At 34.9% G+C, this 24116-nt stretch overlaps 1 protein-coding gene across 4 annotated transcripts in view; it reads right to left on the bottom strand.

Moving 5' to 3' along the window:
• The window catches only part of LOC136811225 (nose resistant to fluoxetine protein 6-like), a 51333-nt gene that overhangs the window by 14979 nt on the left and 12238 nt on the right, over positions 1-24116 (bottom strand). The window contains exons 3-19 of one of the 4 annotated variants that reach the window (XM_067067837.1): positions 14428-14875; positions 13810-13968; positions 13387-13520; positions 12994-13078; positions 12627-12714; positions 12220-12385; positions 11696-11786; positions 11199-11375; positions 9974-10070; positions 9237-9329; positions 8590-8782; positions 7980-8059; positions 7483-7644; positions 3523-3646; positions 3003-3198; positions 2558-2700; positions 1834-2037 (exon numbers count right to left, since the gene is read on the bottom strand). In XM_067067837.1, coding sequence (XP_066923938.1) covers positions 1927-2037; positions 2558-2700; positions 3003-3198; positions 3523-3646; positions 7483-7644; positions 7980-8059; positions 8590-8782; positions 9237-9329; positions 9974-10070; positions 11199-11375; positions 11696-11786; positions 12220-12385; positions 12627-12714; positions 12994-13078; positions 13387-13520; positions 13810-13968; positions 14428-14839 — 2511 coding nt within the window. In that variant the 5' untranslated portion in view covers positions 14840-14875 and the 3' untranslated portion in view covers positions 1834-1926. Of the gene's footprint in view, positions 1-1833; positions 2038-2557; positions 2701-3002; positions 3199-3522; positions 3647-7482; positions 7645-7979; positions 8060-8589; positions 8783-9236; positions 9330-9973; positions 10071-11198; positions 11376-11695; positions 11787-12219; positions 12386-12626; positions 12715-12993; positions 13079-13386; positions 13521-13809; positions 13969-14427; positions 14876-24116 lie in introns of those variants that run through there. The other 3 variants (XM_067067839.1, XM_067067838.1, XM_067067836.1) reach the window with 3 other exon arrangements.

Raw genomic sequence — 24116 nt, 5'->3', positions numbered from 1 at the left:
ACTTGTTAATTTATTGCGCGCACAGGCTCCGACAAAGCGAAAATCTTTCGGTCAGTTGCTTTTTAAAGGCCCACTTGCGCTGCGCGGCTGGGCCAATAAGGAGATAAAATACATGTGTGATCATAGTGATCTAAAGTCTGTTCACGATAAGTGTGCACTCTTTTTTCATTTACCTATAACTTTTGAAGGAATTCTTCAATCTTTATAAATTTGGTATCATTGGAAAGATATTAGTGAGTGGATCAATTTGAAATAAAAAAATCTTTAAACAAATTCTAAAAATGAAGATGAAAATGAAGAAGAAAAAAATGAAGATCTTGTAGAAAGGTGCTATAGCTATCATTTTCACTGAAGTGAATCCTTGATTATCGAACATCATCACTGTGAAAAAATTTCTCAAAAATAATCATTCAGTCAAAAGATATCAAGCAAAGTTATAAGCTGATTGACGTCTAAAAACGCTGTTTTCTGCTGTTTTCTGCTGTTTTTTGGGGTCAATCACTTATTAACTTTGTATCATAACTTTATATTGAATAAATATTTTAGTGAAATTTCTTCACAGTGATGATCTCCTAAGATCAAAGAATCTCTCCAGTGAAAATGAAAGTTATAGCACTTCTCTACAAGATCTTCATTTTTTTCTTCTTCATTTTCATCTTCGTTTTTAGGATTTTTTTAAAGACTTTTTTATTTCAAATTGTTCCACTTACTAATATCTTTCCAATGATACCAAACTTATAAAGATTGAAGAATTCCTTCAAAAGTTATAGGTAAAAGAAAAAGAGTGCACACTTATCGTGAACAGACTTTAGATCACTATGATCACACATGTATTTTATCTCCTTATTGGCCCAGCCGCGCAGCGCAAGTGGGCCTTTAAAAAGCAACTGACCGAAAGATTTTCGCTTTGTCGGAGCCTGTGCGCGCAATAAATTAACAAGTCCAGGCTAAACCAGCGGCTGATTTAGAATTTGTGCCTCGCCTACCCGCACAATGTTTGACCTACTCTTATATTGGATTGAATTGGTAGTAAAGTCAAATTTCATTCTCTTTATAGAAAAGTATTTTTTAATGTTTTCAAGATGGATGGAGTCAGAGTCAGGTCAGGTCAGGGAGCAAGTGGGAGCATTTGGATGTTGGAGTTTTATATTTCCAGCTTGACAGAAACTTTTTTCAAGTAAACTTATGTTGTAAGTCATTTTAGGATACTGAAATGCAGCTCATGTGTAAATTTGAATAAGTTTGGAATGTTTTTCATGATGCTACCCGTGAAGATGGTCAATTTTGGATTTATCGCTCTAAACGGTCGGTGGCTGGATTTTTCAAACCTGACAGAATATTTTTCCACGTAAACTTATGTTGTAAGTTATTAAAGGATACTAAAATGCAGCTCATGTGTAAATTTGAATAAGTTTGGAATGTTTTTCATGATGCTACCCGTGAAAATGGTCAATTTTGGATCTATCGCTCTAAACTAAACGGTCGGTGGTTGGATTTTTCAAACCTGACAGAGAATTTTTTCAAGTAAACTTATGCTGTAACTCATTAAAGGATACTAAAATGCAGCTCATGTGTAAATTTGAATAAGTTTGGAATGTTTTTCATGATGCTACGCCGTGAAAATGGTTAATTTTGGATTTATCGCTCTAAACGGACGGTGGCTGGATTTTTCAAACCTGACAGAGAGTTTTCCCAAGTAAACTTATGCTGTAACTCATTAAAGGATACTAAAATACAGCTCATGCGAGTGTAAATTTGAATAAGTTTGGAATGTTTTTCATGATGCTATGCGTTAAATTGATATTTCTGAACTTTGGCGGTCAACATTTGACATTTGAAGTTTGTGAATTTATTTAAACCGATTTTTTCTTTCATACTAGTAACAAAAACATAAAGTAAATCTATTATATACATATATTGCGTATCTCAATGTTTAAAAAGTAATTTTTCCAAGTTCATAACAGGGTATTCGACAGACATTGCCAAAATGAACGCCATGACAAACGAAAAGAATAAGTTTGAAACGTATGCGAAAGCCTGAAATATCAAGGAAAATTATTTCCAAAAACAGTTTTATTTTTTGTTCCAGAATGAACTATATTGGAATGTATTCCCCGGGATATATGAGTTAAAAACATTTTTTTGATCAACCCAAGGAAATTACAGTTTAAAATCACTAGCAGCCATTCTAGAATCACGTCTATAGCAAGTTTCAAACGTCATTTGAAAGTGGATCTTACCCTGTGTCACAAACCCGCTGAAATACCAAGCCCACTGGGAAATTTGGCACAACTTTCGTCCCCGGTTGGAAAAACCTTACAGTTCCAGCCCCGTTGGGAATATCGAAATTCAATGTAAAAAATTACACTCCAAAACCATTCTCACTGGATATTTTTAAGCTTGGAACAATACAATTTTTATCCCAATTGGGATTTTAATAGAGAATTTTATCCCCCACTGTGGGAAAAACTTTCTCCGGAGCTGCGAGACCGGGTCAAAGATGTTGAAATTTTAATGCTTTATAAAACAATCTGAGAAAGGAGCTTCTTGTACTTACGAAAATATTATTTTGAAAGTGGAATGAATTTTCTTGGACCAGGAAAAAGTAGAAGATGACCAAAGGATGTAAAAGATATGCTCCAAACGTCAAACGACTTAATGGGATCCAACATTTCCAAGATAGGAAAGTGTTAATGAAACCTGAAAAACAACATTGTATTTGATCAACATACAAGAGCACGGTTAAATAAGGTTACGCCAATCGATATCGTACCCACCCAGAGCTGAGTTTTTTTTAATTGATGCGAAGATTGGCTCTGGAATCGTCTAGATATCTATCGTTTGCACAAGAAGATTTTTAAGGCAACTTTTTTTCCAGGTAGTATGAGTCACAGTTGTCCAAGTTTCAAAAATAAAAACCGAGAAAACAAGCAATTTCAAATGACACAGATAGTTGACTGCTGTAACCTGGAAGATTGAGAAATATGAAAAAAAATGCTGACCTGCAAATCCATTGTGGCAAGCATATAAAACCCAGGCGACAACCAAAGCCCATGTGAATTCACTCATAGAACCGTATATCACATTTTCAGCTTTACTATAATGTTCACCAGCGAATTGATAAGCTCTAAAGTATGGTGCATATACAACACAAAATCCAAGACCGAATGTGAGCACCCAAAGAATAGGGATCAAGATCTGTAAACATAAAAAATGTGAATAAGATTGAACGTTTGAGCTAACTACCTTCCATCCTGTATTCCAGGGAGAGGGTCAAAAAATAAATTTGACATCTTTGGGTACAGAAAGAGTGGAAGATTTCATCAGCAATAGTTCAGACTGTTATGGAACTTTTTTATCAAACTGGGTGGACAAAAAACTGCAACATGATTTATTCTTGACGCATCTTTAAAAGTAATTGAACTTACTTTACATTTGGCCCACCCGGTTTTATCTAAATATTCAAAGTGCTTTCTAGAAATTTCTTTTTAACCAAAAATTAGCTGAGATAAAGGTTCTCACCCTTTTTAATTTTGACGGCAATTCTATTTTCCTTGAGAAAACGTAACCAAGTAACATCCCCATGATGTACGGCGAAAAACGGACGTACGGCTTGACGTATAAGTTATCTTGACGTCCGTCGTTGCTGAAAGGTAATGTAAAGTCTATTCACGATAAGTGTGCACTCTTTTTTCATTTACCTATAACTTTTGAAGGAATTCTTCAATCTTTATAAATTTGGTATCATTGGAAAGATATTAGTGAGTGGATCAATTTGAAATAAAAAAATCTTTAAACAAATTCTAAAAATGAAGATGAAAATGAAGAAGAAAAAAATGAAGATCTTGTAGAAAGGTGCTATAGCTATCATTTTCACTGAAGTGAATCCTTGATTATCGAACATCATCACTGTGAAAAAATTTCTCAAAAATAATCATTCAGTCAAAAGATATCAAGCAAAGTTATAAGCTGATTGACGTCTAAAAACGCTGTTTTCTGCTGTTTTCTGCTGTTTTTTGGGGTCAATCACTTATTAACTTTGTATCATAACTTTATATTGAATAAATATTTTAGTGAAATTTCTTCACAGTGATGATCTCCTAAGATCAAAGAATCTCTCCAGTGAAAATGAAAGTTATAGCACTTCTCTACAAGATCTTCATTTTTTTCTTCTTCATTTTCATCTTCGTTTTTAGGATTTTTTTAAAGACTTTTTTATTTCAAATTGTTCCACTTACTAATATCTTTCCAATGATACCAAACTTATAAAGATTGAAGAATTCCTTCAAAAGTTATAGGTAAAAGAAAAAAGAGTGCACACTTATCGTGAACAGACTTTAGATCACTATGATCACACATGTATTTTATCTCCTTATTGGCCCAGCCGCGCAGCGCAAGTGGGCCTTTAAAAAGCAACTGACCGAAAGATTTTCGCTTTGTCGGAGCCTGTGCGCGCAATAAATTAACAAGTCCAGGCTAAACCAGCGGCTGATTTAGAATTTGTGCCTCGCCTACCCGCACAATGTTTGACCTACTCTTATATTGGATTGAATTGGTAGTAAAGTCAAATTTCATTCTCTTTATAGAAAAGTATTTTTTAATGTTTTCAAGATGGATGGAGTCAGAGTCAGGTCAGGTCAGGGAGCAAGTGGGAGCATTTGGATGTTGGAGTTTTATATTTCCAGCTTGACAGAAACTTTTTTCAAGTAAACTTATGTTGTAAGTCATTTTAGGATACTGAAATGCAGCTCATGTGTAAATTTGAATAAGTTTGGAATGTTTTTCATGATGCTACCCGTGAAGATGGTCAATTTTGGATTTATCGCTCTAAACGGTCGGTGGCTGGATTTTTCAAACCTGACAGAATATTTTTCCACGTAAACTTATGTTGTAAGTTATTAAAGGATACTAAAATGCAGCTCATGTGTAAATTTGAATAAGTTTGGAATGTTTTTCATGATGCTACCCGTGAAAATGGTCAATTTTGGATCTATCGCTCTAAACTAAACGGTCGGTGGTTGGATTTTTCAAACCTGACAGAGAATTTTTTCAAGTAAACTTATGCTGTAACTCATTAAAGGATACTAAAATGCAGCTCATGTGTAAATTTGAATAAGTTTGGAATGTTTTTCATGATGCTACGCCGTGAAAATGGTTAATTTTGGATTTATCGCTCTAAACGGACGGTGGCTGGATTTTTCAAACCTGACAGAGAGTTTTCCCAAGTAAACTTATGCTGTAACTCATTAAAGGATACTAAAATACAGCTCATGCGAGTGTAAATTTGAATAAGTTTGGAATGTTTTTCATGATGCTATGCGTTAAATTGATATTTCTGAACTTTGGCGGTCAACATTTGACATTTGAAGTTTGTGAATTTATTTAAACCGATTTTTTCTTTCATACTAGTAACAAAAACATAAAGTAAATCTATTATATACATATATTGCGTATCATTTATCATTAGAATTTTTCCAAGTAAACTTATGTTGTAAGTCATTTAAGGATACTAAAATGCAGCTCATGTGAGTGTAAATTTGAATAAGTTTGGAATGTTTTTCATGATGCTACGCGTTAAATCAATATTTCTGAACTTTGACGGTCAACATTTGACATTTGAAGTTTGTGAATTTATTTAAACCGATTTTTTCTTTCATACTAGTAACAAAAACATAAAGTAAATCTATTATATACATATATTGCGTATCATTTATGACCTTCCAGGGCAGCTGTTTTTTTTGTTTTTTTTCATTCAGCCAATTTTCGAACTTTTTTAACTTTTTGAATGTTCTGTATTTCAATCTCTGCCGAAAATGTGTGCATTAGGATTCTAAGATTCGATGTTTTCTTTCAAACCCTAAAATTGCAAAAATACGATTCCGCAAACATTGGTTCTCTTAAGGTATATACCCAATACAAACGACATTTGGTTATTGCCACGTCAGCTGGGCCTTCATGCCGCTTCGGCTTCTTGTTCCTTCTTATAAAAGCTTAAGGGCTCTGACCATAGTCCAAAATTGATTTTGGTATTTGAACATAAAAGTTATATTTCAGGTTCCTTAACACTTTTAACAAAGAATTGCCTTTATAAATTGCTTTTTAATCGCATCCCTTAAGAGTAATTGAGAATTTAATTGCAAAAATGACGTTATGAACTTTAAAAAGATGTTAATAATATGTTGCATCACCCTCTTTTACAAAAAGTGCCTAGTTTTAATGTAATTAACTTTTTTGTTTCAAAATTTCTTTACACTGTCCGCAAAGAATTGAACTATTTTAAATTTTGCGGAAAATTTTTCTAAAACGATGTTATGACTGTTTTTAAGCAAAATCCAGATGAAAAATTGATGAAAAACCACTGTTTTGAAGATTTCGAGACAAAGAAGTATTTACAAAAATTTTCCGCAAAAATTTTTATTGTTCGGTAAAAGATACACCATCTACTGCGAAAAAATTTTCAAAATGTTTTTACTTCGCCGAAACTAAGCTCTTCAAAGTTGAAATAGTCTTCCTTGCAAAAGTCTTTATTTTCTTTTTCATCAATTTGTTCAATGCAATTTTTGAATTTTCAGATTCAGGAATAGTTTGTCTAACAGAAAATGTATAACATGCCATAGTTTTGTTGGTTACATCAGTCAGAAAACACATTTTAAATACGGCAATTATGAAAAATTCACTATGGTCAGAGCCCTTAAATCCTTTATAAGTAAGTATATTCATCTGGTGGCTGTCAGTGGATCCGGGAGTGAGGGAGTCTCAGTCTCTCAGCTCCCATTAACTTACCGCTTTGATCAGATTACCCAATCTAAGATAACTGGGGATCGAACCCACAATATTTGGATTGTAAGGCGAGTGCTCTAGCCACTGAGCTACCCAGCCACTCAATAGAATGCAGCAAAAGAATATGTTATAACTGTTGCTGATTGCTGTAGCAATTTTTCTATTTCAAAATAAGGCCCGCAATAATTTCGATCAGAAAGTGAAAAGTGAAGACTTCAATTTCCAAAATAATAACCAAGGCGCTTATCCCAAAAAAGTGTACTTTCACGCTTCAAAGGCAAAGAAGAAGATATGAATCAGCTTAGGTACTGGGTTGTCCAAGACGAATATCAACTTCAAACTCGTCAATTCAAATCATTTTGAAATAAAGAACGACCAATTCTGCAAACTTAGTCTATCTTCTCTCGTAGAACAAAAAGCTCAAAATTATACAAACAAAATTCCGAACTTTCTTTCTTCCAAGGCTTAGAATTGGGACGGGTGAAAAGTCTCAACTTGAGGAATATACAGATGGAAAAGTTGCAAGACCGTATTCATAATATTCATGACGTAATGTTTTCTACGGAAATACCCCGGTTTTAGTCAGTAGTGGCAAAGACAAAAGTTGTATAAAATTTGCCACTACTGGCAAAAACTGGAGTCTTCCCGTAGAAAACATTACGTCGTGAATATCATAAATTCGGGATGGAAAACCTTACTTACTTGAACGGATGATCGTCGAATGTCATTGTAATTACAAGTCCCGGAAAATTATGCACAATCAGTAAAATCATCCGAATCAGAATGGTTGCTAGGCAACAAATAAACGTGATAATGAACGCTCCAGTGTGCACGAGACGAGAGTCCTTGAATCGTTGTTGCAATCTACAGAGAAGGTGGAAATCAAAGTAAGATGCGTGAAAGTAAAGTTAGATGCCTTTCTGAAGATGTACACTATTTCATTGTTCAACAGCTTAAAATGTCGTTTATCAATCAATAAAAGAGACGTAATATTATAAAGTCTGTCACGATAAAATCTGCAGCAGTGGAAACAAAAAAGGCTGTAACTTTTTGATAGAATTTGAATCAAATAGCGGTTTTGTGCTTGTTGAGAAGATATTCAAGAGTGGAATATGACCATATAGAAAAATTGAAAAGATGAAGAAGAAGGAAAAAGAATTATCAGAAAGAAGTAGACGTTAGTCTAGGGTATGACTTACTTGTAGAAAGCAATGAGTATGAATGGGGCAATTACGCTGAATTGCATGTCATTTGCCAAGTACCACGACCAGCCAACACACTGTAAAAAATAGATTCAATTAGAGATGGACAGAGCACATCGCTATGCAGAATCTTTTAAATCCTAGTAGACGAATTTCCTTAAGAACAAAGAGCATTGAATCTAAATTCTGAAGGGCTAGAGTGGCATCTGCAACCTTTTCTTCAAGATTTGCGCCACACTTATAATGACAGATTGAATATTTCGTCTTCTTTGTTTTCACTCAGCACATTTTTCAAATTCTGATTATATTTCAGTTACAATCCGGTTGGCGAAAAGAGGGCCGTCTAAACCAGAACAAAGATCCTTTCTAATTGTGATTTAAAGTCGACAAATGCAATGACTTCTTTTAAGCAAAGATTTTAACTACCAACTTTCTGCCCGCATTTTACCTACTACAATTAGAATAGGCAATGCAGCAAGTAGACCGTCTAAACTAGAGCTCAATGACGCATTTTCTAATGTCACATGGGCTTTATAGACATTTAAGTTAGATGATGCTGTTTTGACTTTATCTTCCAGCTAGGACACGTTTAAAAATTTATCCATACCGTTTTATCTTTGACAGTTTCTCCCATTTCTTCTGGATAAAAATTATTAATATACAGCATGTTTGTCCACCAATATTTTGCACAATTACCCCCGTCTCCAGTTATTCGTGTTTGTTTTGCTAATGGCCCAGTGAACATGTAAGGGTACACGTTTGTCCAAATTAATATGACGAACATATAGGGTGGCGTGATTCTAAAAAGAAGAATAATTGTATGTTGAGTTTTATATACGCATAGAAAAGAGACAGGACTATTCTTGTAAAGTTTTTGAAAAAATGCTATGTTCATTGGTGAATGCACAATTACCGAAGGGTTCAATTTGATGGTTTTCCAGGTCAAAATATGTGTCCTAGGACTAAATATCCAGTGGCAGATCAATAAAGAAATTCCTTAAACAAAGGGGTGTTAACATCCCTGCCCCAGAAGATGAATAGAATCTACTTCTGACAGAACTTTGCTTTCTGATGATTTTGACGGCGCTGTGTCCCAGTGAAGTAGACTAAAGGATATCGTCATCTTGGATTTTTGAAAGCCAAAAAATGGAGCCTGCCAAATTACACCGGGCCACTTATCAGCGCCATCCAGTCTATCAAAAAGCTATAAGTGGCCCCCGGGCTAATGGATGAATGGAAGAGCTCATTTTATACCTGATAAACCGATGCAAATAGTAAAGGGGTAGATTGAATCGTCCTTTAGTTTTATCCATTTGTCGTAACGCCAAGTAAGACATTAAAACACCACTAAAAATAAAACGAAAGAAAATAATATGATTACACGTTTTTTTATAAGAACAAACTATATAAGAACATAAGGCTTCAATCGCTAAAATTTTAAGAAATGTTCTTAACAGGGCTTTGCGAACTCTAAAACACCCAATTTTTTTAGGAAAATGGACTAAAATGCTCCCAAAATAGTGAAATTAAGAACATATTAAGAACATTTATAGGTTTAAAATTCAAAAAGTTAAGAACATCCGAAGGCTTCAAAAATTTTGGACGTTCTTATAAAAGAAAAGTGCATTAGAAACTGAGGTTAAACCTAGCCTGTAACAACCAGAACGCCCACGGATTCTTTATTTTGTGAACCGCATATCATCTTTTCAGAAAAGAAGAGTTTAGTACAGGCTATGATTTGTCGTAATTCTTTTTTTAAGTAGGATCTGTAAAATCATCTTTTGGAAAGTGTCGAGGAACAGGTTAAACAATTATCATAGTACACATTTTCTTATAAGAACATAAGGCTTGAGAACAAGTTAAGAACATTTTAAGGCTTTGCAGACTCTAAAACACCCAATTTCTTAGGAAAATACAAAAATGTAAAAATTTAGGATGTTTTTATGAAAAAACGTGTACGTGAATATTTTAATGATAATATGGTAACTAACCTCAATAAAAAGAAGGTATCAACAGAGACGAAAGCATTATTCACGACTTGAGCTGGAAATGCCCTCATATGGTTAAAGAGTGCTACACTAGAGTTATCTGAAAATTAAATAGGTAAATGTCAAACTTTTAGCGGTGATAGAATGAAAATGTTGGGTTAACTTTATACTGCTAAAACTAACCGGGTATGAAATAGCCTGAATATCCAGACCGTAAACTATTTCACCGTCTAGTTATTTTAAGATCATGTTTCTGGTTTACGGTCTGGTCCAACTAACTCCTCTGCAGGGATATCTGTCCCTGCATATGCGAGTGTATCTAATTGGTCAGTACGCGCCCAGTAACTGAGCAGAATTTTCGCAGTGTTTTCGATATTTTTCGATGCGCGCGCATAATTTATAAAAAAAAAGCTGACATTGCAAAAAAAGATAAACAAATGAAAATGAAAAACCAGGTTTATTTCTGAACAAAATGGCTGATGGAAAGGAGCCTTTATGAATGGAGCTGACGTTTGGATTTAGTTTAAAGTAGTTTTGAAATTTTATTGAGTTTGTAAATAAGGTTTTATGGTAAGAAATTATGTGTGTCTGCCTGGGTTTCCAAAGTTTTCGATAGTCTGTCAACAAGGGTTCACTCACAGACTGTGTCATTCAAAACTGTATCAGACTTTTTTAGTTGCACCAGACTCTAAAACTTTAGAAACTTTGTATGTTGAGGTAAGAGTTTTTTTTTTCTAAAATTTTGAGTCTGGATACCCAGGCTATAGGCATGAAATCGCGGAAAAATAAGCGTATAAATTATAATTTCATGATCGGTCATACTTAGATCCCGTTTTCTATGATACTTTTTTGACCCTTTTTACACACAGACCCTATATGACCACCGGCTCCTTTTTACGCCGGCCATTAATTTAATCCCCCAGTAAGGGTCGTAAATAGAGCCAAAACCTTGACGATTTGGTTGATTTACCAACTCTTGCATTAAGCGCCCAAGCTAGACTCGAAATTTGTTGCTTTTCATTTAAGATTGATGTTTTTAATGAAGTTTTAAATGTGGATGAAATTTCATGTTAAAAATGTAAAAATATGACTCTTAATCCACTAAAAGGGCTGATAATGTACTTAAAAATTAACAGATTAGTTTTATGAAGATTCTATATTCTGATATAATAGAGATGCGAATTGCTGAATAAGAATATATAAATAATATTTGTCTGGTCAAACTTACCGAAATTTTTAATGATTGTAGTGAAAAAGAAGAAATGACCAAGGATGACCCATGAGATACTAATTGCTCTGATTCCATTGATGGCTTGGATTGCTCCTTTCGGTACTTCAGTGGAGAAGACAGCTTTGGCGTTTCGTGGCAACGAGAAACAAAGTAATACTTGGATAATCAATGGTTCTGAAATCGGAAAGAGAGAAGAGGGTAATAGAATTTCTAACGGACTGAATGGTAAGGACGCTTCATTTTTAACTATTTACAGGTGTCAAATGAAGATTAAAAAGGTTGGTTAAAATTTGCTGACGTGGCATAGATTTTCTCAAACGGCTCTGAAGTCGAAAAAAATAAGGCTTAAAGAATGTTTTTTTTAGGATGAATCTGAATTATTATGATCCAAGATACAGTTCATCACATGAACCTCACATGAAATAGTGACTCACTGTAAACAAAATATGTCGGGAAAAGTAGTTGAATATAGATTCTTAAGTGAATTTCTTTACTTTTAATTGGTTTTGGCTCCGGTGTTGGTGGTCGATCTTCTTCTGGTCTTGTTGCCACCTCTGGTGATATCACCACTGTACCTTTTTCTTTCTGTTGAAGAATGAAAATACTTGTTAACATGTCTGATGTACAACGTATTTTCAACGTTCATCGAACGTTATTTTCGACGTGTAAAACTGTGGTGGTGAGACATTCCAGGGAGATACTGCTAATTTTAGGACTCAAAATTTGATTTATTTCTCATTATATGACGAATACAAATATCAGAGAATTCACACACCTTTTTGAGTAAGCTATTCCCTGTTAGTAGGGGCCAACCCTAAGGATCCGTGACATCTTTTTGGTAGAGACCCGTGTTTCAGACCTAGCAAAGCTTTTTTGTGGATATCCAGGTGGTAAAGTATTTCACAGTCTAGTTTTCTCAAATCAGAATGCAGCCCGCTTGCTTGTTTGCGATCCGATCTGATTTACGAGAGATTCTGTGATAAAAAAAGAGTAATTCTAAAGAAAACTAAAAGCTTACAGCGTCATCAGAAACATGTTCGTTTGCCCATACTTCAGCAGCATTTTCTACTCCACTGTTTCTCTTTGAAGCAGTACACCTATTACTGAATGATGTAATTTGCTCATCTAGAACATCAGTTAGAGTTCCAAGTAGTATGAAAAGGAGCAGAACACCGCACAGACATCTAAAAGTAAAATTTTCAAAGATATGTAAGAGGGTGGCAAAATCTTTTTTGGATTCTTTCCATAATAAAGCTGCACTGCAACACTTTTGAAGCCTTGAGTCCTTTTGAAAATTCCCTATATCTCTACCCCTTTTTGTCTGAATACTCCAGCTCTAAAAATATTTTCCCATTCAATCTTCTTGATATTTAAAGATATTTATTAAAAAAAGATTAACTGTCAATGTCGTTTGTCAAATCTTACATGGTCGCGATAAATCCGTCAGAATATTCAATTTTTTCATCGGCGCAGTTGACATGACCAACACCCAAATATTCTACCATATCTCTCTCTAAAAGTGAATGAAGGCAGGGTCTGAATAAAGCAGGATCTATCATTTTTCTTAAGCTGAATACAAACAGTCTGTCCCACTAACTCGATCGGGAAGATTCTTCCAAAATTGGACTGACAAAGCTACACTTGTTTTATATTCTTTCGTTATATGATTACTCAGAAAATTGTAATGTGAAAATGTGTTTTCAAGGAGAGATTTCTCGTTGTTTTTCAAGGAATTCTCAATAAGAATTGGGTTCCGAAACATTTTTTGAAATAAAGCTAGCAAAATTCTTACGTCTATTGAAGATAGATTGATAGATGGATCCAATATCATGTTCAGTACATTGTTTCGGCATGCATGTCCCATAAACGCCTGGATACTGAAAAAAAACATAGGAAATGTTTTGAAAATTATCTTTACAAAACTTTGTATCGGTTTAATAGTTAAGAGGAAGGCCTTGGATTTGATCTCCTTCGTGCCATCCATATAAAGTATACAATTAAGTTTCCATAACTAGAACATCTTTAACTTGAGTGTCTCCTTAACTAAATGAAAGTTGTATAATGTAATCCGTCAGTTGGTTAACCTAATTATAAACCTGATTCTAACTTGAATACATTTTATTCTACGCATGTTAGGGCTTGTAAAACCAAAAGAGAGTCCAGTAACTAACGGCCTGATACGAACCTTTCTCATAACCACCATGTCAACAGCGCAATATTTAGCATGTGGTATCGATTGGCATTGTTCGAAAGCTCCCAGCCAATGAGGCTGCGTGTTTATTAAGATACGTGGTGACACCTTGCCCCATGAATCGATCACTAAATCGAAAAGAAAATTATAGATCTTCAACAAATATAGGATTCTAATCTCATTTTGGGATAAAATTGCATCAAAGAAATTATAAAAGGAGGGTCCATTAGTGTCCATTTTATAAACAGCAGTTGGAAACCACCATCGCTCAGCAAAAGTAACACTGTAGCAAACAGAACTTCATGGTAAAATATAAATACTGGATAAAAGTATTCAAATCACTATGACTCGACTGAAAAATCTTCCTTCTGAAATAAGAGAAAATTAAACTAATAGTTTGAAAAAAATAATACCTACTTGGTCCGGCTGGTGATTCCAAAGCAGTTTGCATATTTTGCAGACAAAACAATAAAGATGTGTCGTTTCCGGTCAGTATTTTACCAAAATATTCAACAAATTTTGTGCCACATTCAACAGAAACACCGTCAGGTATACCAGCAAGATATGCAATGTCATCTAAAAGTAAAGTAGTAAGTAAATCTGCGACCGTCGGAAGCGACCCGAAGGGTCCTCTTTCGATTGCTATTATATATCTACCCAAAAGAAGGAGAGGGTGCAACTTTTCCTCCCTGGATTGCTCCATTTATCCTTGAACCTTCTCCTAAATTGCTTAGTGTCAAGAAAAGAAGCAAGTACACCATGTATTAAGTACGAAGAAGTCTTTGGTGAATAAAACAAAATATATTATCTAAGACAACCGAATTTCAATCAAAAAACGCAAAAATAGCCTTTTGAATGACTCTACATATTTTACGATGAACAAAGGTCGAAGGTTGACAGTTACCCTTTTGAGGTCTTTCTTCGTGGTGCAAGTTTTGACCTGCAATATGGTAGCTAAACTGACAGGGAAATATCCTTGAAAGAAAGTGGCTATACCATCGAAAGCAAAAGGGAGGGAAAAAACAAATGACCAACCTTTATTATTTAGCTGAGTTGCAGAGAACCAATCGAATGCGTTCAAGGATTTCAAGGCGTCAATATTCTTGAGTACCAATTCTAAAAACGTGTTTTCGTCCAAAATACTAGCAACGGTTTGGATATCTGCAATTAATTTCTCCGTGTTGATAAATGTGTGAAGGTTTTTAGTTCTAGCGACTGTTTTGATGTACTTTGCCTTATATTTTGGCGTATCAATTCCAGATGTTGTGTTCAAAAGAAGGTTTTTGAGATCAATTTGGTGAAAGATTGCCGTGAATTCGGGTAATGATTTTGATTCTCTCAGGATTTTAATGGATTCTTCAATTGCAGGATGGTTGATTTCAGTTGAATGGATGGACAGTATTGAGATTGCCATGAGCAATATTAATTGTTGAAAGTAGCGTGCCATTTTTCTGATCAAATCTTTTCAAAAATTTAGAAAAACCTGGAAAATAAATTGATGACAAAAATTTGATAAATTGCGGTAGTACCATCCCTAGTGGATTCCTAACATCACTGTTCCTGATACATGGTTAGAAGACCAAAACACATTACACGTTTGTTATATAAGAGCGCAATCTATATAAGAACATAAGGCTCGATGGCCAAAATATTAAGAACAATTTATGAACATTTTAAGGCTTTGAGGGCTCTAAAACACCTTTTTTTCTTAGTAATATGGACAAATTTACTTGGAAAGTGCTGAAAATAAGAACATGTTAAGAACATTCTTAGGCTTAAAACTCAAAAAGTACAAAACATCCGAAGGCTTCGAAGTTCTTATACCCTTATACAAAAACATTTAGTCTTTGAGATTAAGAAATTTAAAGATCGCAAAAACAATTTCTTTGGGTTTTCCAGAGTTTTGATATTTATGAGCCCTAACTGATATTTTCTATATAGTCCAGTCTCTTAAATTATAATACAGACTTTAACTATATTAGTATGTAAGCTTTGACTTTCACAATGGATAACTTTTGGACAACCACACCTTATTATTTTGGTATTGAATTATTAAAACGAATTGCTTGGAATCTACGTAGGGGATCCACTATTTAATTGATGTTGCATTTATCTAATTGAGGCTCAATCGAGGTTCCAAAATCACTACTTTTAATTTGTTGCTAATGAGGAAGTCATTATTATGTTATTTCACCACTCTTTGTGTTATTTCACCACTCTTTATGATATGAAATACATTTCTTTCGGACGAATAGACCTTTTCATAAATTATGTTACGAACATCACTTGCCTCGTTTTGAAATTATTGCCATGGTGATTAAAACTACTTCGTATTCATAAAAAAATAATCTAATGTCTCAAGGGACACAATCATCATGGTAATTGTTTGAATACGAGGCAAGTGATGTTCGTGACGTAATTTATGAAAAGGTCTATTATGCAGAACAATTAAAAATAACGAAAAAGACCAAGCGATTAAAAGGGGGAATTGCCGAATTTGTGTTAGATTGTTCCCAGACAGTTGCTATAAGCCTGGTTTCTAAATGCCGTCATCAAAATAAATTTTTATTAGCAAATTATAAGTCTAAAGATTGACCTTCACGCATATAAAACGTCTGTAGAGAATTTGTATTTGTATATTTTATGACCCTAGGGATTCATTTCAATTAAACATTTTTTTCTTACAATCAATTTTTCAACATAAAAATCATAGCATTTGTCATTTTTCATTTGATAGCTGACGATTCGTAAAAGATAAAACTTGAAGTTCTATAATTCAAATTTAGTTTTTTCCTGTACACTGTACGAAGCTCTAGTCCTGATCATCGAGCACTCTTTGATGGAATCATCTATCACTTATTGATATAAGCCAAACAAAGAATGCTACCCAGCTGGTGCACAGCGTTGTTTTATGTTCACCTAACGTTATTTGGACGTAATTTGGACGTTCCATGTGTCAGTTTGGTGCTTAAAAGAGGTTTAGGTTTGAATCAACCAATAATTTTCCAAATAGCACTAACGCACTAACGCACACATATTCAAATACCATCTCAATGAAATGTCGTAGAAGGATACCATGTAAATGAATCTTCAAGGGTCCTTAAGGGAAACCTGGGCTAATGTCGCAGTGGACTTGGTAAGTATTTGACATAGGTGCCAAAAGAGAGCTGAATACCTATGGGGGTGCAAAAATAAGAAAAGTGTAAACCTTTCTTATGAGAACAACTTTATGAGAATAATGAAGCTCAAAATAGCAAAAACATAAGACCAAAGCCTGATATAGCTTTCTTCCGTATGGAGAAAAGTGTTAATTATGAACTTGTTTATCATTTATGTTGAAGACAAAACTCCAAAACCTAGCTTATCTTATGATAGTGTGTGAAATAGCCTCAAAGATAGTCGGAGAATAAGTGTACAATGCAGACAACGAAAATTCATGTACACACCCCCTTCTCACGGAGCCACTGGGAACCCTTCCCACTGGAAAAATTGGCCAAAATATCATCCCCAGTGGAAAATACTAGTTTTTGTCCCCGTTGAAATTGATCATTTGCTGATCGCAAATCCTCACTGCAAAATATTATGCTATTTTCTTTTTATCCCACTGAATTTTCAGGCTAGAAAACAATGGAATTAAAATCCCCAGCCATATAAAAGATGGGAAGATCAATCCCCATCGAGTTTTGGTCCGTTATTTTTATCACCACTGGCTGATAAAATACCACCGGGTCTGTGAGAAGGGGGTGTATGATAACAAGTTCTACAAAAATGCCTATCCATGCACTCTCCAGTCCATTAGCCAAAACTGGGCTCTCCTTTCAAATATTCATTTCATACGGCTAACCGCGTGAAAATTAAAAACTAGTCCGGATTTGCAAAAGTCAATTCTATCTAATTCTTGCCTCTAAAATCAAAAAAAAATTCTGTAAAATATTTTTCATGGATTTGAATGGTACTGTAATTCGAAAAGAATTCTCCCTTGTAGATCAAATGAGAAGGAGGTAACTTTAATTTATCTTCCTCTTCTTGCTAGATATTGAAATTAATCTACGCCCGGCTGGCACACAACGTTGTTTCAACGTTCATTTAATGTTCACAACGTCCATATAACGTTAGATGAACGTTAAAACAACGTTGTGTGCCAGCTGGGCAGATTTCTCAAACCTGTCAAACCATTGTTTTGTGTTGAGTTTTCCATGAAACTTAGCCCATGTTTGGCTCGATCTGTACAGATGACCCATGTTTGGCTCGATCTGTACATATGACCCATGTTGGGTTCGATCTGTCCACCATGACAGGTTAAAAGCAGGCTATATATACCCACTTTTAGACAATGGGCATAAACCAATTAAAATTATAATTGCAAACCCCGTCAATGTAAAGCTAAATGCAAACAATTAAGGTTACATAATTGGTTTATGATCGATTCAGACATTTTCTAAAATACACTGTCCTCGTAACATTTGAGGGGATAAAATTTTGGGGTCAACTTCAAAGTTCAATCATTCAATGTACCAAAAGGTTACCCCCTGAATTTCTCTCTCGCACGCGCACATCAAGAAAAAGCGTTTTTGTCACTTTCAACTACTGTCCTACTTTCGATCCATAAATGTTCAATTCCAAGGTCTTATTATAGGCTCAAAAGACAGTCTAGTTTGGGATGTAGAAGAAAATCAAGTGATCCTTTTTTAACTGGAAAGGAGCTCCAACTGGCGGGAACAAATTAACCAGCTGCGACACTTAATGTCAAAGATAAATGTGGGTGTACTAGCTTTGGAAGTAAATTCTTATTTCACTATTATCTGATATTCCGAAGGCAGATTGGCAGCGGCTCACGCTAAAGCTCTTAAGAAGCGGGTCAATTTCCCATCGGAGAGGAATGATAGTTGGCCTTTGATGTGCTGCATCCTCAGTTGGGTTCAACTGCCCTTTTGTGCAAACCTAAAATACTTCGGTTCGAAAACGAGGACTGGGTTACCAGGCCTCCCGCTGCAAAATCCTTGATGCAGTCTCGCAAAATTCCGCATGTAAACCTTCCAGATGTTGAAAATTTTCCCAACCTTCAGAGCTTTAGCGTGTCGGATATAAATTTCTGCATCTGGGTGCTAAATAAACTTCACTACATAGACAATATGAAATGAGCCCGGGGGGGGGGTACTAGGGCAAAACGGGTTACGGGGATGCTCCGCTGGTCAGGGTACCTTTTTAAACCTCCACGAGTCCCAGGTAGGGTCGCAAAAACACGAAAATAGAAAAATCAGTCCCTCGTAGGGTGCCTATTTTTGGAAAATTTGGGGAAAAAGTAGAAAATTTTAGAAAATTTTGGAATTTCAGTCCTGTTCATGGTCACTTTTTTCGCAAATTTCGAGTCCCACGTAGGGTCAATTTTTCGAACCTCAGCGGAGCACCCCCGTCGGTCGACAAGGGTAGTACCCCCCCCCCCCCGGGGAAATGAGCGAGCGTCAAGCTTGCTTGGTTAATGACATACCACCTATTGAAATTGGCAGCAGTTCAATCTTTTTCGAAAATTCCTCTGTAAATGAAAGGAACTTCTCAAAAGTGCATGTGACCACAAATGGGCTCTCTCGATAACATTAGAACTTCATTAAGAACATTATCCCAAACTGCACATTTTATGAACGTTTAAAAGACTATATCTCATTTCTTTTTATCGATCAATTATAGAGATTATTCAGTGGTTAAGCTCTTGTAATTGTTAACCTGGGTCAAAGTTCAACAAATCTAAAATGCACATATACCATAAAAATCTTAACATATTTTTTGGCTGCAAATCATATTTGAAATTCAAGTAAAAATATTGAAGAAAGAGACAAAAATCTTAAATTTTTAAATCTTTCCGATTTTTTAATTTTCTTATAAGATATGGAAGAATTTTTCCCGACTGGAATTTTACAGATTCTCGAGGTATATTTTAGGATCTGCATTGGTTTGGTAAAACAGCAGCTATGTCTCCGAATTTAGTCTTAATAAAACAACCGTAATGACGGCTGCAAACTCTGGTAATTGTCATTTTAGAATAGCGAACCATTATGCAAACATCTTTATCGTGGTCAGCCAGTCTTAATGTATCTAACATAAAATTTAAAAGAGTATATCCTAATAAGTGCGAGTGCAAGCGCAAACCAAATCGGGAAATCAAACTATAGAATCGGATTTACGCACATTTACAAATGAAAAATACTGATTTTAAGAAACTTCTTAATTAAGGTTAAGGTTAAGGTTATAACCGGAGTTTAATAAACTGAAGAGAGGCAAGGTTTGAAGATCAAGCACGTTATCTTAGTATATACCATTCATTCTCCATTACCTTTTTTTTGCTTTATCCCAGAACCTACTGATTTTACGAACCACGTGACCACACTGCGATGAAGGAACGTTTTAAACTCTTAAATTAAAACCAGGGGCGTCAATAAAGGAAGTTCATTTATTTTCTTCAAAATCAGCTCTGATCATGACCTAATGTAACCAATGAAATGAAAAAAAGAAAAAAAAGAAAAAAAAGAAAAAAAAGGTCGGGTAAAAGGTCATTGCCCCCGCAACGAGCGTAGCGAGTGAGGAGGCCTTCATAGCTTCACGCAAGGATATTGGACAGGAATCTCGAATCTTTGCGCGCGCGCGCGTTTGTTAGTATTTCTGTTCCGGCCAATTAAGTGTTCCGCAAAAATATGGCGGTAAATTATACAGCGGTAAATGTTATACACATTTTCATATTACGTTATATGCTATTACCATTATTATATATTGCATTTCATTAGTTTTGATTTAGGATTGAAAAGCTGAAGCGAGTGTTATAAATGCAAATTATAGAAAAAGTAAATAACATCACCATAACAAGGATTACAATATTACTTTTGCAAATCAAAACAAACAAAATGGCAGACTGGTTCTGATGATGAGCTGATTCGATTCATTGAATGGAAAAAGTGTTTTGTATGTCTAATTTTGTTTCTTGTCTTTAAAACTGAATAAATACTGTAATTTAGTCAGAAGTTCATTTCAGCAATGATTTCAATTCTTTTTCGGGAATCTTTAAAGAAATTTGCTCAAGTTTTCAAATGTACATTTTGTTGATATTTTTGTTCAAACTGTAATTTATATTGTCTGTTATTTTATTAATAACTACCTTTATTGTTTATAGAGCTTCTTAAGCTTTAAAGACCATTATATGGTCGTAACTCGGGAATATCTTTCTTAACTCGGTAAAACAAGATACCGGCAAAGTACAAAAAAGTAGAATGTAGCATATGAATCCAAAATTGAATGTGAATCGATCTAAACAAACTTTTTTTTTGGTCTTCAAAATTTACCTCACTTAGAGTGTTTTCACTGTTTGTTCAGTGTGGTAAATCTATTTGGAAAACCTGAAAAAAGTTTGTATAGGCGCATACATTCAACTTTTTCAGTTGTGATAGCCTACGTAATAACTTGCGCTCCAGTAGTTTGGTGAAATAGCTCCAATTCTGGCTTTCCAAGTTAGGAGGGACCTTCCCGAAGACATTTAACGGTGGTTAGACTAGGCACACAGACAGTCATACAGAAACGGTAAAACAAGATACCGGCAAAGTACAAAAAAGTAGAATGTAGCATATGAATCCAAAATTGAATGTGAATCGATCTAAACAAACTTTTTTTTTGGTCTTGAAAATAGATTTACCTCACTTAGAGTGTTTTCACTGTTTGTTCAGTGTGGTAAATCTATTTGGAAAACCTGAAAAAAGTTTGTATAGGCGCATACATTCAACTTTTTCAGTTGTGATAGCCTACGTAATAACTTGCGCTCCAGTAGTTTGGTGAAATAGCTCCAATTCTGGCTTTCCAAGTTAGGAGGGACCTTCCCGAAGACATTTAACGGTGGTTAGACTAGGCACACAGACAGTCATATACAGAAACGGTAAAACAAGATACCGGCAAAGTACAAAAAAGTAGAATGTAGCATATGAATCCAAAATTGAATGTGAATCGATGTAAACAAACTTTTTTTTGGTCTTCAAAATAGATTTACCTCACTTAGAGTGTTTTCACTGTTTGTTCAGTGTGGTAAATCTATTTGGAAAACCTGAAAAAAGTTTGTATAGGCGCATACATTCAACTTTTTCAGTTGTGATAGCCTACGTAATAACTTGCGCTCCAGTAGTTTGGTGAAATAGCTCCAATTCTGGCTTTCCAAGTTAGGAGGGACCTTCCCGAAGGCATTTAACGGTGGTTAGACTAGGCACACAGACAGTCATACAGAAACACCATAAAGTGAAAGTATATAGCTATAAACTCAAAAAGTCTAGCTTCCTGAAGGCACATCTCTTCATTGTCTGCGCTGCGATCATCTTAATGGATTCAATCAGCTTTTAGTTTGGAGAAAAGATTGCATCATGAAAAAGTACTATGCACTTTAAAAAAAATTAGGCGCATTTCAACTTTTCTCGACTGTACGTCTGAATGGACCACAATGGCATATCTTTATTTTTCTTTTGACCAACAACATAAAAGATTTTGCTTGAGAAGTACAATCAAAGCGTAGGCGAGTGGAGTCCGGGCCTTAGCTAGGATTGGTTTCTATTTCGCCCTATTTAAGATGGCGCAGAACTTTTTGATAAATTTTATCCGCAGTATCCTCTTGACTATTGTTTATTAGGCAAAGTAGCAATAGAGAATCAATCAATCAATCAATCAGTAATTAAATCAATCAATAATCAAATCAATTAATTATTCCTGATTATTTTTTATGTTTCAATCTTTAAAGCATTAAAAGCTTTATCTCGTCAACCTGTTCCGACAAGCTCATTTCTTGAACCCGTCTTACATTTAAAATCTATTCCATGTAAATTGGAAGTTTGTTTTGCTACCATGTACAAACCACTCTCAAGGAAGATACTCTCGGGTATCTAATAAACGTACATGTACGTTTATTAATTTTAACAAAAATTTTCCTCAATTTCAAGTGCCTACTTTTGTTTCTAATGATAAATATCCATCTTTGACTTTTGAGGTTTGTTCTACTCGTCAAAAGAAAGCAAATTACCCAATATTTACTCCCTAACCTCATTAAAAAGATCCTTCAATTAGGTTTGCATGCCTCCATTTTCGACCCTGTACGTTTATTCGCTACTGTACGTTTATTAGGTTCTCGAGTAGTCTAATTACTCTGATATGGTTTCCACATGATAGCAAAAATGAATGCCAATTTAAGTGGAATAAACTTTAGCTTGCAAAACATAAGAGTCATTTCTTTTAATTAGATTTTTTCATGTCTTCGTCGAAACCTTAATTATAACTAGGCCATCGTTTTTATTTATTTAGATGGAGTGTTATTGTTATTATTTTCAGGAAAAAAGAAAATCTTTTATTTCTTCGTTTAACCAAACGTGTAGTTACTTACTATTTTTTTGTCCCCATGCATTTCTTATAATCTTGCAATTGACATTGTTATGATTATACAATTTATTATAGAATTTTTTAAATATTATATTGCTGCGGTGGCATGTTAGTGTAAGCTATGTACTAGTTATAATGTTATAGTTATGTCATAGGAAGGCTTTATCTCTCCTTAAGACCCACTCAAGCACGGCTTCGCAAACAAAGGTCGTCAATTAGTTGGGCAATTTTACAATAATAGAAGTGGGTAATTTGATAATAATTTTCCTTGTTGATGGCGAAGTCAGATTTTTAAATGGAATTAAATTATAAAGGAATTTAAGAATGCTAACATATGATTAAAATCTTTTAAAGTTTCCCTCGCTAAGCAGTCAAATCTGTGCTAGTGTAGCTAGTGTAGGGCGGGACAGACTAACACAACGTTGTTATAAAAAGATGTTCTACAATTGGATTTTCTTAATTCTCTGGTTTTAAACCTACTAGAGCACTTTAGTGTAGTCTAAATTGCATGTTCTAGGTAGCGTCCACTGTCAAACCTCAGAGTGTTCTTACTATGCTTCTAAATATTGGCTTCAAATTTCTTACACCGCCAATTGCAAGACTCAGAACCTATCATCTCAAGCCTTAAATCTAAAAAATGATGATAAGCAGACCTTTCCCCTTCATAGTTTTCCCCTTTAAACTAAAACCGTTGAGTAGAACTCTAGCCTTTCCCAGGCAAGAAAAAGTGAAGCCACTTATTTCCCATCCAGAACGCGCCTAAAACGCGCCACAATCATGACGACGCATCGAATCTAGTGGTTTCTTTCTTTTTGAAAAGTTCCCATTTTGAAATCTAGCGACGGGTTTCACTTTCGATCCGGCATATGTGTAAAAAACACGCGCGGGCGTTCTGGATGGGAAAGAAGTGGTTTCATTTCCCATCCTGGAGTCTCGAGTCTAGTCCTTCGGGCTTGGAAGTCAATGGGGACAACAAGAAAAAATACTACCTATTAGAGTTTGGTAGCATTTCTAATTTTGTCAAGAGAGTCTTTCGAGATAATTTTTTTGAACACAGGAACACATTCTCTTAAAAGTGCACTACGACCTTAGACGATTTATTGTCCGTACAAAGTTTCATGTCTAATGAATGCTGAAAAGACATACAATTATCCTTTATCAATCATTAATGCGAGTGAATTTCATGATATCTTACCAGACTGGATCTAACGTACAAGATACATCAGATTGAATAAATCTGTTAAGACATTATAACGCTCTACTATTCGATACTCCTTTATTCGATGAAAATCCAATCTTCTTAGAAAATCGAATTAGAGAGCGTCAACTGTATT

Source organism: Clytia hemisphaerica, unplaced genomic scaffold (genome assembly GCF_902728285.1).
Source record: "Clytia hemisphaerica strain Z4C2 unplaced genomic scaffold, Clytia hemisphaerica genome assembly, whole genome shotgun sequence".
Classification (NCBI taxonomy): domain Eukaryota; kingdom Metazoa; phylum Cnidaria; class Hydrozoa; order Leptothecata; family Clytiidae; genus Clytia; species Clytia hemisphaerica.
Note: the sequence above shows the minus strand (reverse complement) of the source record. Positions and strands in the feature narration are given on the sequence as shown.